The 15,135-nt window shown below is 57.4% G+C and overlaps 1 protein-coding gene across 1 annotated transcript; it reads right to left on the reverse strand.

Annotated features, from left to right (window-relative positions):
• Nucleotides 1–777: 777 nt before the first annotated feature.
• Nucleotides 778–9,412, reverse strand: PPM1J (protein phosphatase, Mg2+/Mn2+ dependent 1J). Its single transcript, XM_054087853.1, has 10 exons — nucleotides 9,149–9,412; nucleotides 8,053–8,179; nucleotides 7,250–7,573; nucleotides 6,636–6,748; nucleotides 5,026–5,110; nucleotides 3,488–3,606; nucleotides 3,208–3,271; nucleotides 2,928–3,035; nucleotides 2,634–2,785; nucleotides 778–2,337 (listed from the first exon to the last, which is right to left on the reverse strand). Exons 1-10 carry the CDS (start codon nucleotides 9,376–9,378, stop codon nucleotides 2,190–2,192), a joined length of 1,470 nt encoding a protein of 489 aa, XP_053943828.1. The 5' UTR covers nucleotides 9,379–9,412; the 3' UTR covers nucleotides 778–2,189.
• Nucleotides 9,413–15,135: the final 5,723 nt, after the last annotated feature.

Here is a 15,135-nt window from a genome sequence, read left to right on the forward strand (position 1 = left end):
TGAGCCAAGCCAAACCAAAGGGTGACGCAGGGCAGTGCCCCCTTACCCTGTGCTGCCCCCGCACCCGCTGCTGCCTCCCCACAACACCCCCGCCAGGGAAAGGCAGCCCCGAGCCCTGGCTCAGCCCCACAAACCACTGCTATTTTAAGGGCTCGGAGATGATTTTTTCTGAACGTATGGAGCCCCAGGCCAGGAGCTGGTTCCAAAGGAAATGTTTCCTTAGTAAAAAGGGAGCCACAGAGGAAGCTTTAAACTCAGCCTCCGCGCCTCGTGCAGCAGCTCCCAGTGACCTGGAAAAGCAGAGCCAGTTCTCAGCCAGCGGCACGAAGAGCATCATTCCGTGCGAACCGGCTGTGGGAACCACGGGTTGAGGGTTCCCACCACGCGTGAGCACCAGGGGTACACCAAGTGACAGCCAGGGGGATGTGGGACAGGAGGGATGCTTCCAGCAGGAAGACCACCCCAAAGGCTGGGGTGGCTGCCGGGACCCCCGGATCTCCAGAGAGGGCTCCTGTCTCCGCACAGTCGTGTCGCAGCAGAGCGCTGCCTCAGCCCCCAGCCAGCCCCACACAGACCAGCAGCAGCTTCCACTCCCCATAGGCGAGGGAGGGATGTTCCATAGGGTCCGGCCAGCGCCAAGGGCACAGGGACAGCAGCTCACATAGCTCTGCCCGGGTATATTCCCTACCAAGCCCGCCTACGTAAATTAATCAGCGCTAATTGACTTTTAGGCAAGTCTTCTTTGCAGGAGCTCTGCAAGAAAGACTTTGAAGTGGGATCGTGACTGGCAAAACCTTTATTTAAACACAGGTTTGCTCCGCAAAGACAGGCTCCCGGTATCACTCCCTGCGGCACAGACGATGGCACCAGGTTCACATCCCACTGGATAAATATCACTTCCCGTGAAGTGCACCCAGTTTATTTACATCTTGCTGATTACAGGAGACAAACAGCATCCATCAAGGGTGACGCCTGACAAGATCTGGCGACAGCAGGACACGAACCACTGGTGCCACGGAGCCCGTCCGAAGCACAAAACCATCACCACGCTGCCAGGACGAGGCCATCCTTCGTGTTTCGGGAGGCTGTAATGCTCTGTTGAGGTCCAGGAAATGCATCCTCCAGGTCAGAGCTATGCGTGATGCAAAACAAGACCCTGCGCAGAACAACTGCTGCTACAGCTCTGCTCAGCACCAGCTCTGAGATCATTAAGGAGAAGGAGGGAGTCGTCTCCCTGCCCCAGTCACAACCAAGCTGCTTTCACCGTGGTTTCCAGCCCCCAGCTAAGCAGATCCACGTCTAAGCTGTTAAGCTTGGCTGAATAAGGCTGCTCTGTGTGCAACTGCAGCTCAGCAGCGGCCAACTCAGAACTGCTCACAAATACAGCCACGTACTCATAGAGACTGACCCCCCCCAAGAGGGGATTTAGACACTTTCCAGCTCAGTTCTCCAGTTAATAATAAATAATTGGCTCAAGAAATGCAGCAGCAATCGAAGACATGAGGAAGGGCAGGGGGGAAAACCCGTGGCACAAGCTCATTCCTTCCCCGGGGCTCTGTGTGCGCCCCAGCATCCCAAAGTGGAGGCCAAGACAAGGTACATGGCTGGAATGAGGGAGTGAGGGGCCGAACAAAGCTGGGATGCTCACCCACCGCTGGGCTTCTGCCGGGCTGAGCATCACCTGGCTGCCAGCAGGGCTTCACCCCGTGCCACAGGTCATCCTCATCCCTGCCCACGGCTCCGACGGCAGCTCCGGTGTCAGTGGTGCAAGTGGCACAGGGTGGGGATGAGGAGACGATGGCAGCAGTGGGCACGTGCTCCTCCAGGTAGGGATCATCACGCACCACTGGAACCACACAGGCACGGGGTGAGGTGCGAGGGACGCAGCGAGCAGCCTTTAGGCTTTTCACAGCAATCAAGAAAGTAGCAGCATGAAAAACATCCTTCAACCCCAGTCCGCGCTCTCCGTCCAAGGCCTTTCCATCTCCATCGGGGCTGGGATGCAGCAGGTGGAGGGGGATGCTCTGGGCAGGAGCACCGACAGAAGCTCCAGGTTTCTTAATCCTCCACTCGTTTGGCTCAGGAAGGGAGCGTTTGGGGAAAAGGTGGCCCCAAGGCTGAGTCCATGTCCTACTCCTCTCCATCCAGGCAAGGAAAGCCAAGCCCCCCTGCCCCAGGGTCATTGGGTATCACGTGTAGTTGCCCGGGCCGCCCAGAGGGATCACGAAGACAGAGATGTCATCGCCAGAGCCCAGCTTGTCGTTAGCCAGCCGCCAGCCCCGCTCCTTCAGCACACCCCTGGACCGCACCACCAGCTCCCGGGCCACCATGGTGTACCTGGGGGGCACAGCACAGCGCGGCTCAGCACCCACACCACACCCTGCGGGCTCCCTCACGGAGCATCCTGTAGTCCCCAGCAAGGAAGGAGAAGCTGGCAGAGCTAGAGGTGCTAGAAAGGGTACTTGGAGAGGAGAGATCCCAGCTCAGACAGGAACATTCAGGAGAGCACTGCATGCAAGAGCATCAGCCCTGAGGACACAGGGATCCACAGGCACAACAGTGCTCCAGGGAGCAAACCGTGGGGAGGTGTCAGACTGCAGGACATGCTCATCCCCTGCCCGCTTGCTGCTCACCTGCACGGGTCGTTGGGCTCATAGCTCATCAGCACCTCCATCACCACGCCAGCCACCTCCTTGTCATCGGTGACATCCCAGAGCCCGTCGGTGCCCAAGACCAGAACGTCATCGGGGCAGTGCTCATACTGCGTGAGGTCGTAAACCCTGACCTGGCAAGCAACAGGGCAAGACGCGAGGGTGAGGGGCAGAGAGGCAGAGGAGGCTCCCGTCGCACCATGGATCTGGTCACCGTGACCAGTTCCAGCTGCTGCAGGAACCCCCGGGCACGGAGCGGCTGGCAGCTGGGCTCACTTCTGGCAAGCAGGACAAGAAAGGCTTGATGTGGATGTTGGAGCCGAACACCTTGAGGTCATGATCTCCCAGGCCCCGCGTGACCCCAATTGTGGCCATCACCCGCGCCTGCAGAACAGCAAAACCAAAAGGAATCTTTAAGCCGCTTCATCTCCATTCCCAGCTGAGAATCGGTGACACTGGGAGTGGCGAGAACACTACAAAACCAGGCTGGAACGCCCCGATTCAGTGAGGGCAGGCAGGAAGCGGCCCCCACACAGCTCTCAGCACAGCGCTTCACCTTTTTGCCTTCCCCGTAGATAAGAGGAAACTTCAGGTCCTCCTCTTCTATCTTTTTGTAAGCCCTGGTTAAAAGGAACCAGAGAGAACGTGTCAGCAGGTGAAGGCTTCCAGCACCTCCCCTGCCTGCTTGGGACACAGCATCCTCCAGGATGAGGCCCCTCCAGGTCCAGACACCCTGCACATCACAGCCCTGCCCCGCGGGAAGGGATGCTGGAGCCCGGTGGCCACAGGATCCCACTGCTGCCCCTCGGCAGACCCTCCCATGGGTCGGGGGTTACCAGCCAGTCATGTTCTGGTCTCTGTAGAGCATCTTCTTGCCCAGCTCCTTGGGCTGGATCCTGCGGGGGAACTCGAGGTGGGTGAACTCCTTCCCCAGCAGCTCGGGCCGTAGGAACGCCTGCGGGATGAAGCGGTGGCTCAGCTGCAGGGCTGGGAGAGTGGAATCCACGCAGCACCGCCTGCGGCATCAGGCACCGGTTCCTGGAACCCAGGAACTTGGCCGTGGGTTCTGCGGTGGGGATAACATCAGCTGCTCCGCTGCAGTGCGAGCAGGCAGCGCTAAGGCAGCTTCAGACCCACGTTTGTGCTACACTCAGAGGGGAGACAAGAGCTGGGCACAGCCAGCCCCCAGCACGAAGGCGAAGCTTTCGCATGGATCCCAGAAGGGATCAAACCCCAGCACATGGATTTGCTCAGGAGGAGTCACAGCCGCAAACCTCCTGGGAGCCCAGGCTCCGCACAGGGCACAGCACCTGCCCAAGGAAAAGAGCTGATGGGTCTTTCCAGAAGCTGTGTCCCGGCTGCAGCCGTGAGGAGGGATGAGGGGCAGCACAGAGCCCCTTCCCAGGCAGCTGCAGCACCTCCTGGAGCACAGCATGCAGGGGACTGGGAACAGCGACAGTGTTGGGAAAGGCAGATAGAGGAAGACAGAGATGAAAGAAAGGAGGAGAACCCCCGGGAACACGGGAAGATTTGGTGGAAAGCCCCATCCTGCTCCAAGGGATGACCCTGTCCATGACCTGGGCACGCTGCGGCGGAGCAAGCGTGTGCCTGCACCCTGCCCGTTGCAGCTGCCTGCAGAGGATCCCACTCTCAGCCGTTCCCTCCTCATTCAAAAATAGACTCCAGAAAAAAGCATCTCGGTGTTTTTCCAAATACTCTGCAAGCCAGGAAATCACATCCAACAAGACCTCCTCCAACACAAACGCCTCCTCCTCTCTGCTGCTGTCAGAGAGGTCTTTTATAACCTTAAAAAGTCTCCCTGTGTGGCACAGTGGGGTTTGTCCAGGCCAGGCAGAAGGAGCTTTCAGGAAGAAAGCTGGAAACACGCTGGCACACAGCAGTTTCCTGCATCCCCAGGGAGCCACCAGGGGAGAAAACAGGACTTGGTGCAAGCGCTGCAGCTCCTTCACCCACTCGGTGCTCCCGTGGCAGCAAACGGATGCCCAACCTGGGCAGGCGATGCTCCCCGTTCCTCGGGCAGGAGCAGGACAAGACGGACCAAACTCACTCCATGCAACCATACCAAATGGGCCCCAAGCCGAGAGCTGAGCATCCCCAGGTCCTGGCCAGCCCAGGCTCGCAGGAACAGCCCCTCACGCTCACCCCGCAGCAAACTGGTGCTCCACCAGCCAGGAGGTGCCCCCAGGCCAGGGCAGCTGCCTGCATCCCAGCGCCTCCCCCCATCCCAGCACCTCTCCCCGTCCCAGCAGGCTGGCTGGGATGGACAAATGCCACCAGTAGCTCCCAGTTGGAGCTGGGAAGGGGCTGGGAGGTGGTTCAGCAGGAATGAGGTTAGAAGAAAGGTCTTTCTTACTAAAAACTGCAGCCTCTGCCTCTCTGTCTCTGGAGTAAACTCTCTGGACATTGGAATGATTTCCCCGTTACGGATGATAATGGCCCTGCAATGAAACATGGAAGGATGAGATTAGAGGAGAAAAGAGGTGATATGAGAAGGGAGCAAAGCCTGGCTTTCTGGGGCCAATTCCCTGCACGGCTCTTCCCAGCCCCGCGCTGGGGGGCTCCTCCCTGGTTCTCCTCACCAGCCCCCAGCTCCCTCCTGTGGGACAGGGGTAGGGAGGAAGAGAAAGTAGAAGGGAATCGTGGGGCAGAGGGGAATGAAGCAGAGCAAACCAAAGGAAATGGTTAGAAAAGGAGCAGCACAAAGGTGGGGAAGCCTCCTTTAGAGGGGAGCCACACTCGGGACAAGGAGAAAACGCCAGCAGTGGGTGCAAGCACTCAGCCCATGCCAGCACCCTGCTCGCTGCCAGGACCAGTGCGATTGTTTGATGTGTTAAAAAAACATAAAAGTCTGATTATGAGATGTTTCTGGAGGTCATGGAGGGATTGAGGATGTCCCACATTAGTGTCCCCACTGCCCCCTGCTCTCCTCCAGGGCTGCCTGGCCTGGCTGAGCCCAGCTCCGACAGCGTCTGATGCCCAAAGGGACACAGCCCCTTGCCTAGAGGCACCCTTGGATCTTCTCCTGCTCTGTCCCAGACCTGGAAGCACAGCCTCAAACAATTTGCAGAGCCTGTATTTGCTGGCCTGACACCGCTGAGGACAAACCAACCCTACAGTAAACGCAGGACAATTCAAACCAGCTTCAGCCTCAGCATGAGATGGACCTGGCTTCTTGCCGTGGCTTGGGGGTACGACCACACCCAGGCACAACGACAGCATCGCACCCAGGGATGGGTGCACCTCGGGACATGGTTTAGTCAGCACGGTGGGGTTGGGCCATCAGTTGGACTGGATGAACTTAGAGGTCTTTTCCAACCTTAACAATTTACAATTCTAAGAAATGTATGCTTCAGTCAAAATCCTTGGGCTCCAAACTCCCTCAGGACTCACCTGCGCACACACAGATCTGCATGTTCTCCTCCTGAAACACCTCACTGCTACGAATTGTGCCCTAAAATGACTCCTTGTGCATTTCTGAAAGCTCTGCTGAGGGCAATTTTCATTCCCCAACTCACAGACCTGGCCACCTCCCACTGCATTAGGTTGCTCCAAGCCCCATCCAACCTGGCCTTGAACCCCTCCAGGGATGGGGCAGCCACCACTGCTCTGGGCAACCTGGGCCAGGGCCTCCCCACCCTCAGTGTGATGAATTTCTTCCTGAAATCTCATCTCAATCTCCCCTCTTTCAGCTTTAACCTGCTCCCCTTCATCCTATCCCTGCAGTCCCTGATCAAGAGCCCCTCTCCAGCTTTTCTGCAGCCCCTTTTCCTTCCAGCACTGAAGTGCTGGAAGCTGCTCTGAGGTCTCCTCAGAACCTTCTCTTCTCCAGGCTGAACAACAGAGGAGCTATTCATGCACACAGACGGGAGCTCCTCACCGGCCGTGCCTCCAGCACCGCTCTGCTCTACAAGGGTTCTCCCCAACCACCAGGCGAAAGGCGTGCACTGCCTGGCAGGGCTGTACCTGCTGTCACCAGCGTTGGCCACGTAGAACTTGCCCATGAGGTAGACAGCAGCCAAGGCACAGCAGCCCCCGGACAGGCGCTGGGACCCTCGCTCCTCCTCAATCTGGTCATCCTGGGGAGACAGAGAGTGGCTCCAGGCAGGGCGGGCAGGTGGCCCCACGCCAGCAAGCAAAGCTGCCAGCAGCCCAAAATAGCCACTGGCTGCTCCAGCAGCACCACGGCTGCTGGCCAAGCCGAGATCCTGCTCCAGGTGGAGAACGGCGACCAGATGGGACCCCGGCACCTTCCCCAGGGCAGCTGCAGGGCTGGCCAAGGGTCCCACAGGGCAGCTGGGGAGGTGGCTTCGATGGGACAGTGGGGCGGGTGGGAAAAAGCAAGATGGGAGGAGAGCAGCTGGGACAGCGGGAAGGAAGCACAATGTGGCCCTCTGCGCCCACACAGGTCCAGAGCCCAAAGCCTCTGCATCCTGAACCACCAAACAGGGGAGAGCACCATCCTGCAGCCCCCTCCTCCCTGCAGAGCTGCCTCTTGCCAGAGGGGACAAGCCAGCACTGACAGCAAGAGATGCTCCTAGGCGATACCTGGGTATCTCCTCAGGCATGGACTTGCTCACCATGTGCTTAAAAGCGTTCTCGATGGCACCAACCACCAGGCTCTCGTGAGAAACCACTTTCTCCAAGTGAAACCGTGGCACAGCATCATTTGGGACCTCCTCGTCATCCTCTGCGAGGGGCACCTGGCTCAGCTCCACCGGGCCAGCCCTCGCATCGCGTGGAAGGCAGATGGGAGGCAGTGAGGGGTCCTGCAGGATGTCCACAAGGTCCCGGAGCTGCTCGCAGATGTGCAGATGGAGCCTCTTGGATGCCATAATTGCAGCACCGCTGCCCGCATGGCCATCAAACAAGGCCCAGTAGTGGAAATAAAAGCCCTTCCTGCCCTGTGGGGAGAGAAAGGAAGGTTAAGCAAAGCTGTGAGGAAGCAGACACGGTGGGGAACTCGGAGCAGTGAGGATGGTGACATGGGGCTTTGCCTCTGACTTGCAGGTCCCATCCCAGTGCCGGCAAGAGCAACGTGGGCAGCTGATCGGGGGTGTCTGGACACGGCCGGTCCCTGGCTCAAGCCCAGCACTGCATCAGACACCTCGTGCTGCCAGCAGTCAGCTCCTCCAAAGGGCAGGCACGACGGGGCCAGCGCGGCAGCCACCGCCACAGCCCGCTGGGCACGTGGGCCAGCGGCATCCCCGTGTCGGCCAGCCCTGGATCGGTGGCAGGAGCTGGCAGGGAGCAAAGCAGCCTGCCCAGGAATCCGAGGAATCCCCTAAATGGTGACAGTGCACACGCATTGCCACATGCCCCATCTCACATCCCACTGCTGGCCACCCTCTCTGTCATGTTTTCTTGCCACCCCAGCTCTCACCCTGCCCGGCTCCCTGCCGCCTTCCCCCGGCACCAGCCGGCCCCTCGGGCTGGGTCTCCTCTCCACAAACACCACCTCGCAGCACGCCTGGTCCTCGTTGTGCTGGCTCTTCCCTGCATTTATCACCCTGTCGGGAGGAAATAAGGTATAAAGGCTCTTTTCTTTCACACCATGCTCCAGCAGAGGCCACCCCGCAGCACCTCATCCATCCTGATGCCCACTCATGCCCTCATGTCCTAAAGGGATGCTCTCCGCAGGAGCTCCTGCCCAGCCTGGGGCTGCAGAATCCAGGCAAGGACACATCCCAAACCAGTTGCAGGGCTGATCCGGAGCCAGTGGCACAACTGGCTTCCAGCAGCACAGCTCAGTCCATGGCAGAGCACCCGCCCAGGCACCCACCGAGGGGGTAACGAGGAAAAACTGCTTCTGAAGTCCTCCACCACTGCCCCAAGCACAGCGAAACCTGCACCAGCCTCCCTGCAAACCCTAGCCAGGACTCTGGGACAGGATTACAGCTTCATCCATGTCTCAGCACCTCCAGGTGCCTCAGAGAGAGAGAGGAGCAGGTGATGAAGACGAACGAAACCAGCAGAACCTTGGCAAAATGATCCACGCTAACTCTTCGCAGCCTATGCCGGCACGGCAGATTTCAGGTCTACATCACCAAACCGGCTCAGGGGGAAGAGGTTGAGGCCGTGCACTGCAGGAGGAGCTCTCTGGGACCAGACTTTCCAAGGGCTTTGCAGAAAGAAGCCTTAAGAGAGGGGAGAGAAGCCTTGCAGGGCTTGGAGGTGGTGATGGGGGGGTGTCGCTCTAGCTGGTCCTGCTGCAAAAGACCATCTCCAAGCTCCCAGGACACTGGGAAGAGCAACTGGAGAAAGGGACCGATGGCAAAGGCGCATTCCAAGCCCAACCACCTGCCTGCTCCGGCTGAAACGCAGCGAGTGGAAGGAGGAGCGAGGCAGGGACGCCGAGAGCAGCTCCTGCTCCCGAGGCTGCTGCCATCCCCTTCTCCCTCCGCCGCTTTCCCGTGCCCGGAGCCTCCCCGAGCGCCACCCCCGACCCCGCTCGGCTCCCCGTGCCCGGTGCCGCTCACTCGGCGTAGCCCGTGCTCCAGGGCAGGCGGCGGCGAGGGCTCTGCACCGCCCGCAGCGCCCGCTCCCCGGCGAGGCGCAGCTCCTCGGGGCTCAGCTGCAGGAAGGGCGGCCGGGAGAACGGCGGCTCCGCCGGCGGAGGAGATCCTCGGTCCCCACCGGGCTCCGGAGGGGGCTGAGCGCCGAACCCCGCCACCAGCTGCGCCACGGCGGCGCGCAACCGCGGCAGCATGCCGAGCGGCGCCGGGCGAGAGCGGCCGAGGGGAGCCGAAGCGCGGCCGAGGGGAGCCGAAGCCGAGCCGAAGCGCGGCCGACGGGAGCCGAAGCCGAGCCGAAGCGCGGCCGACGGGAGCCGAAGCCGAGCCGAGGGGAGCCGAAGCCGAGCCGAAGCGCGGCCGAGGGGAGCCGAAGCCGAGCCGAAGCGCGGCCGAGGGGAGCCGAAGCCGAGCCGAAGCGCGGCCGAGGGGAGCCGAAGCCGAGCCGAGGGGAGCCGAAGCCGAGCCGAAGCGCGGCCGAAGGGAGCCGAAGCGCGGCCCGCCCCTGCAGCACGGGGAGGGTGGAGGTGCCGTGGCGGCCGCGCATCGCCCCGCGGAGCCTCGGTGCGCAGAGCGGGGTGGCTCCCGGCCGCTGCCGAGGGGGGATATTCGCCCACACACCCCGAAACGCAGCCATAGCCCCGGTCAGCCCGGTCTGGAGGGATGCGCTGCTCCAGGAAGGTCCTTAAAGTCCCCACGCGCGACGCTCCCGAGCTTTACCGGCGGAGGAGAGGGGTGTTTTCCCAGCTGGATCTTCCCAGAGCTCCGGCAGAGCCGTATTCCCGGCTCAGTGCCCCCTCCCAGGGTTCGGTTACCCCCTCTACTGCCCGGGCTGCGGTGAACCGGGGGACCAGGAGCATCCCCGCATCCCTCCCGCATCCCCTGCATCCAGAGCCAAGCAGGAGGCGACCCGGCTGTCCCGGAGCACCGCATTCCTGGTGCTGGGATGGAAGATGTGGTGCTTCCAGCAGCATCACCCACACAGCCCCACTACGCTCCGCTCCCCAAGTCCCTGCGGCAACAAAAACTTGATGGAAAAATAAATAAATAAATCATAGGATGTGCCTGCAGTAAAGGAAAACTGAGGCTGTTTCCCCAGACTTGTGCACTCTGGTGGAACCATTTATTCCTCTCTCTGCAGACCTTCTACACTGCAAGGTCCCAGGGCTTGTACTATCAGCTCTATAAAGCCCTCTGTGCTTCAGTTTTCTTCTTTAGGCAGAGCTCTTCCAACCCTGCCAGGTTTAAGGTCCCCTTAGAGAAGTTATTTACTACTCCCATCTTCTAATCCCTAGATTCCAGCTCCTCAGGCTCCTACCTTTCTAAAGCACTCTTATACCCCTTTTCCCACTCCGCTGCCTCATTTCCTGCCTCAATTCCCACCCACTGCTCACCTGAGTGTCCCAGGTGTGGCTTGGCTACAATTCCCTCATAGACACACTCCTGCTGCCGCATTGTGGGTGTTACGGACTGAGGGATGAGTTGGAAGGAGCTCTGGTCTGTACCTCTGCATTAAAAACTCTGGGTAAGATGTAGGTAGGCTTATTAGCGTATACCCTTAATTGCTTCCACTGTTAGCAGGTCAGGTTTTGTTGTGGCTTATTAATTCTAATGATTCCTGAGCTTGTGGACAAGCTGTTTAGGTGAGAATATCTCCTTGCTCAGGGCTTGTTGTCCCTGTGCTCCCCTCCTCATCAGTAGCTGAGCTCTCATGCCTGGAGGAGGCTGCAGCTGATCTCCTCTACCAGCATTTTGTTTCTGCTTTAGCCTCAATTCATCCTTTTTTTCTCTGGGAACGGGCAGGGCTAGGAGGTGACTGGGGACAGTGAGGGAGCTGCAGGGAGCTGAGGAGGCACTGGATGGCGACACAGGCTGTGATGTGGCTACAGGAGCCCCAGGACACCTGCATCCTGGAAGCCAACCCATGGTACTGAAAGCTGGGTTTGACCCCTGGCCCATGCATGGCTCACACAGCTCCATACACGTCTGATACTGCTCCCCATCTTTTTTCTGGTGGTGCCTGGAGCTGCCCCAGCATGGATAGAGGCTGTGTGGTGAGCGCGGAGGCCAGCATCCCTCCTTCTCCAGCAGCCCTGGCTCTTCTCCCTTTGCTCCTAATGCCTCTCCCCTTACGGCATCTCTGTCCTGCCGTGCAGCAGGGTCTCAGAGTGCGATACCCTTTGTGTTACTAAGTCACTGGGTTCCCTGGGGAGTGTTTCTTCTTCCATAGGGGCTGCCAAGCACTGCTGAGTCACCGGGATGCCTTCCTTGGAAAGAAGGAAACAATGGGTTTCGAACTGACTCCTGCGTAAGGCTGTTCACGTTTGTTGGTTCCGTTGCGCTCCACAAAGAGAGAATGGGCTGACATAAAAACACCCTGCAAGAACGCTCCCTGAAACAATGCAACCATAATAACTGGTTTCCAAGAAAGAGATCTATGTTTCCTCCTATTCATCCCACCTGCCGGTTCAATGCGAAGTTTCCCGCTTGCCTGTAAGTCTGCCGTTCCCCCCCGTGAGGTTGCCCAGCATGAGATGTATGCCTGGAGACGCGGCCACAGACTGAGTCACACTGTGGGCAAATGCCAGTAAGTGGTCATTCCAGGGGTCAGCAGCTTTGCCCTTCCTCCCCGGGATGCCCACGCTTTCCCTGCCTCCCCTCCTACCCAAGTGTCCGTCCCTGCTGAGGATGGACATTTTCCCTCCATGGGAGTGGCTCCAGGTGAGCCTCCGATGCTTTCTTTGGCAGATCTGCTCCCCTGCGTGATTCCTACCAAAGCCATCAGCTTCCAAGCTCAGCTCAGGAGGCAATTCTTCACGCCCAGGCTGCCCTGAGCTCTTCCTAGCAGCAGCGCTCCCGAAGTGGGTGCGAAGCTAGGAAGAAGTTGGGATTTCTCAGGCTGATCCAAACCCAAGGCTGCTCTGCAGCTCAGCATCGTGTGAGTGAGTTTTTCTGCTGGACCTGCATGCTGGTGTTTCCTCCCCCTCTTCAGCTGGCTGCATCCCTGTCCCACAGATCCAGGATAGGATGAGCCCTCCGGTCCTCTCCTTCCTTAATCTCCAAGGCTTTGCCTATGCAGAATAGAAGGGAAGTGAGATTATATCACCTCTGTTTCTGGACAAAACTATGCAAAAATGGTAATGAAAATGATTCTTTTTAGTTTCTAGAGAGAGCAGAGGAGCAATTTCCAGAAATTACTTTTATGTGTGAAGTCTTATTTCAAGTGAGTGGAGATTTAATTCCTTTCCAAAGCAGTTTTCCTGGGAGCAGAGCAGCCCTTGGGCTGGTTCAGCACATCCCTGTGCGGGGCAAGAGGAGCGGAGTGCATCAGAGCAGCAGCCACGTGTGTGTGAGGAGGAGGAAGGACCAATAATCCCCTGCCTGCTGCTATCAGAAACACTGATTAAAAACAGTAACACGGGAATTAGGCTTAAATTCTGCTCTTTTTTCCCTCCCCTCATTTCTTATGCAACTGCTTAGCATTAAAAAAGCCGTTCTAAGGTTCCTCGCCCAGATACTGCCGAGCCCCAGAGAGGGTGGGATGAAGCCGGGGATATTTCTTTGTGAAAGAACGGCGTGTTGGTGGCATTTAGGCCAGAACAGAAGTAAATTAAACATCTAGATCATAAAAGCACCAGAGGATGTTTTAAAGTAGGCTCTTTGGAGCAGTGCATTAGTCGACTGCACAGCTTTACTGCGTAATGAGCAATATATTAATTTATAATTAGTGTAACACAGCTCAACTCAGCAAATAGCTCTGTGCACCCGGATCGATCCATCAACAGAAGAAGCAGCCCTTTAATGGTTTCCAAGGTTTGCCTGTCCCCTGTAATTGGGAAGCTCAGAATTTATTGTTATTTCTTTTAAGGGATAATTTGATTGCAACCACATATCTTTATCTCGCTCCTGCTCAAGCACAGAAAAGCCTTTGCAGCTCGGGACATGTGACCTCTCGGTGGGATGCTGAGAGGATGCAGACCCCGTCAGCTGGGATAGGTGCAGGTTTCCTGCAGGCGTTTCCCCTCGCTTCTTCCTCTGCGGAGTGTGAGCTCGGCATATTGACCTCGTTGGGTCACTTGGCTTTTCCCTCTCCTCTCTTCCCAGAGCTGCCTCATCCCTTCCACATCACCCCAGGGGGCTTCATGCTCTCAAAGGCTTCCCTAGTCCCCTGTTCTCGTAGAACATCACCTGACAGTAGGGATGCAGGAGGACAGGAATGCGTGTACCATAATAAGGCTACTTGGAGTTTACGGAGCCTTTTGGGGTTTTATTTCTCAGTTTGGAAGCTCAGATTCGCATCCCAGGGGTGCAGGGACTCTGAGCAAGGCTCAGGTTGCCCAGAGCAGTGGTGGCTGTCCCATCCCTGGAGGACTTCCAGGCCAGGTTGGATGGGGCTTGGAGCAGTCTGGTCCAGTGGGAGGTGTCCCTGCCCATGGCAGAGGGTGGAACTGGATTGGCTTTGAGGTCCCTTCAATCCAAACCATTCTATGACTGCCAGGCTGGGAATCACCACTGAAAATTCCCTTTTGTCACCAAAGTGGGAAAGTGAGCAAAACCCTCAGAGCTGTGTGCTGACACAGCCCAGAGGCACCGGGGCTCCTCTGAGGAAGTGGGTAAAGATCTTTAATCTTCATTCGGCGACTCACTGAAAGTCAAGTGGAACAAAACTTCCCTGGGAATACAACGCCAGGAGTTCTGCTTTTTTTTTTCCCCCCAGCTTTAATAAAATGGTTTGTTCACCTCTGCCTCTTCCCAGCTGCAGAGAAGCTGATTGCACCGAGGATTTGAAGCCTTTTTTGGCTGCCCAGTTGCTCGGCACAGCCTCAAACCCCAACGCTGCTCACAAACTCCGGGTTTCCCTCATGCAGAAAGGCAGGTTGGTCACCTCGAGAGGCCGGGAGGGCTCCAGCGGTGCCCGCTGCCATCCAGACCAAGGGAAAAGGGTTTCTAATAAAGTAGGAGTGCTCATCACTAAGATTTTGCAGGGTGGTTCCTTCCCTTTCCAAGCCCATCTTGTTATGGATAGGAACTCTTCCTGCCTTCCCCGCAAGATAAGGAGCTCCTGGTGAGTCCCAGCCAGAAGACGGAGCGATGCCGAAGGCTGCTGGGCAGGAACAAGAACTCAGGAGAAGGAGGAGGAGGAATTACCACGTTCACCTCTGGCTGAATTTAAAGGAAATTGGTTTTACTGAAGTCTTAATTCTTCCCTTGCATCAAAACGCTGTGATCTGGAAAGCAGCAAGTTTGTACTGCGGTGCCATTCCATCAATAAAGAGCTTGAGTTTTTAGGCTTCCTTATTGAATGATCTGGCCTAATTCAGTTGGAATTCGGCTGGTGTGAAGGGTGGTTTTGATTGCGTTTGCTCTTGATCATTCCCATTAAAACTCTGTGATCTGAGAAGTAATCTGTTTGTATTTACTTATCGCAGCAACAGGGACCTGAATCGCAGGCGCTCCATCAAATTACGCGACCAACAGGAACAGCAGCTTTAATTTCATATTGATTTTTGGTATTATTATTAAAACCCTCTGATCTGAAGAATGAGATGCTTGTATTTCCCTAATATCTTATTACTGTATTACTGGGGTTTCACTTAATCTTGTAGAGCTTTTCCTTTTCTTTTGAGCAACCGAGTCTAATTAATTGGGATTTTACATAAGGGAGTTTTGATTCTGAAAAGGAGGAAGGAGAATCCTTGGAGGGGGGAACTTTGCAAACTGCCCACATGGGGGTGGTCTGAACGGCAGCAGTGGGTGGGTGGGAAGGTGGATGGAGGAGTGGATGCAGGTATGGACGGAGGGGCAGATGGGTGGGTGGATGGAGAAGTGGATGGATGGACAGACAGGTGGATGGGAGGATGGACGGACAGATGAGTGGAGGGAGGGAGGGATGGACTGACAGAAGGGCAGATGTGTGGATGGATGGGAGAGTGGATGGATAGAAGGATGAGACG

The sequence above is a fragment of the Cuculus canorus genome, chromosome 24 (assembly GCF_017976375.1).
Source record: "Cuculus canorus isolate bCucCan1 chromosome 24, bCucCan1.pri, whole genome shotgun sequence".
Classification (NCBI taxonomy): domain Eukaryota; kingdom Metazoa; phylum Chordata; class Aves; order Cuculiformes; family Cuculidae; genus Cuculus; species Cuculus canorus.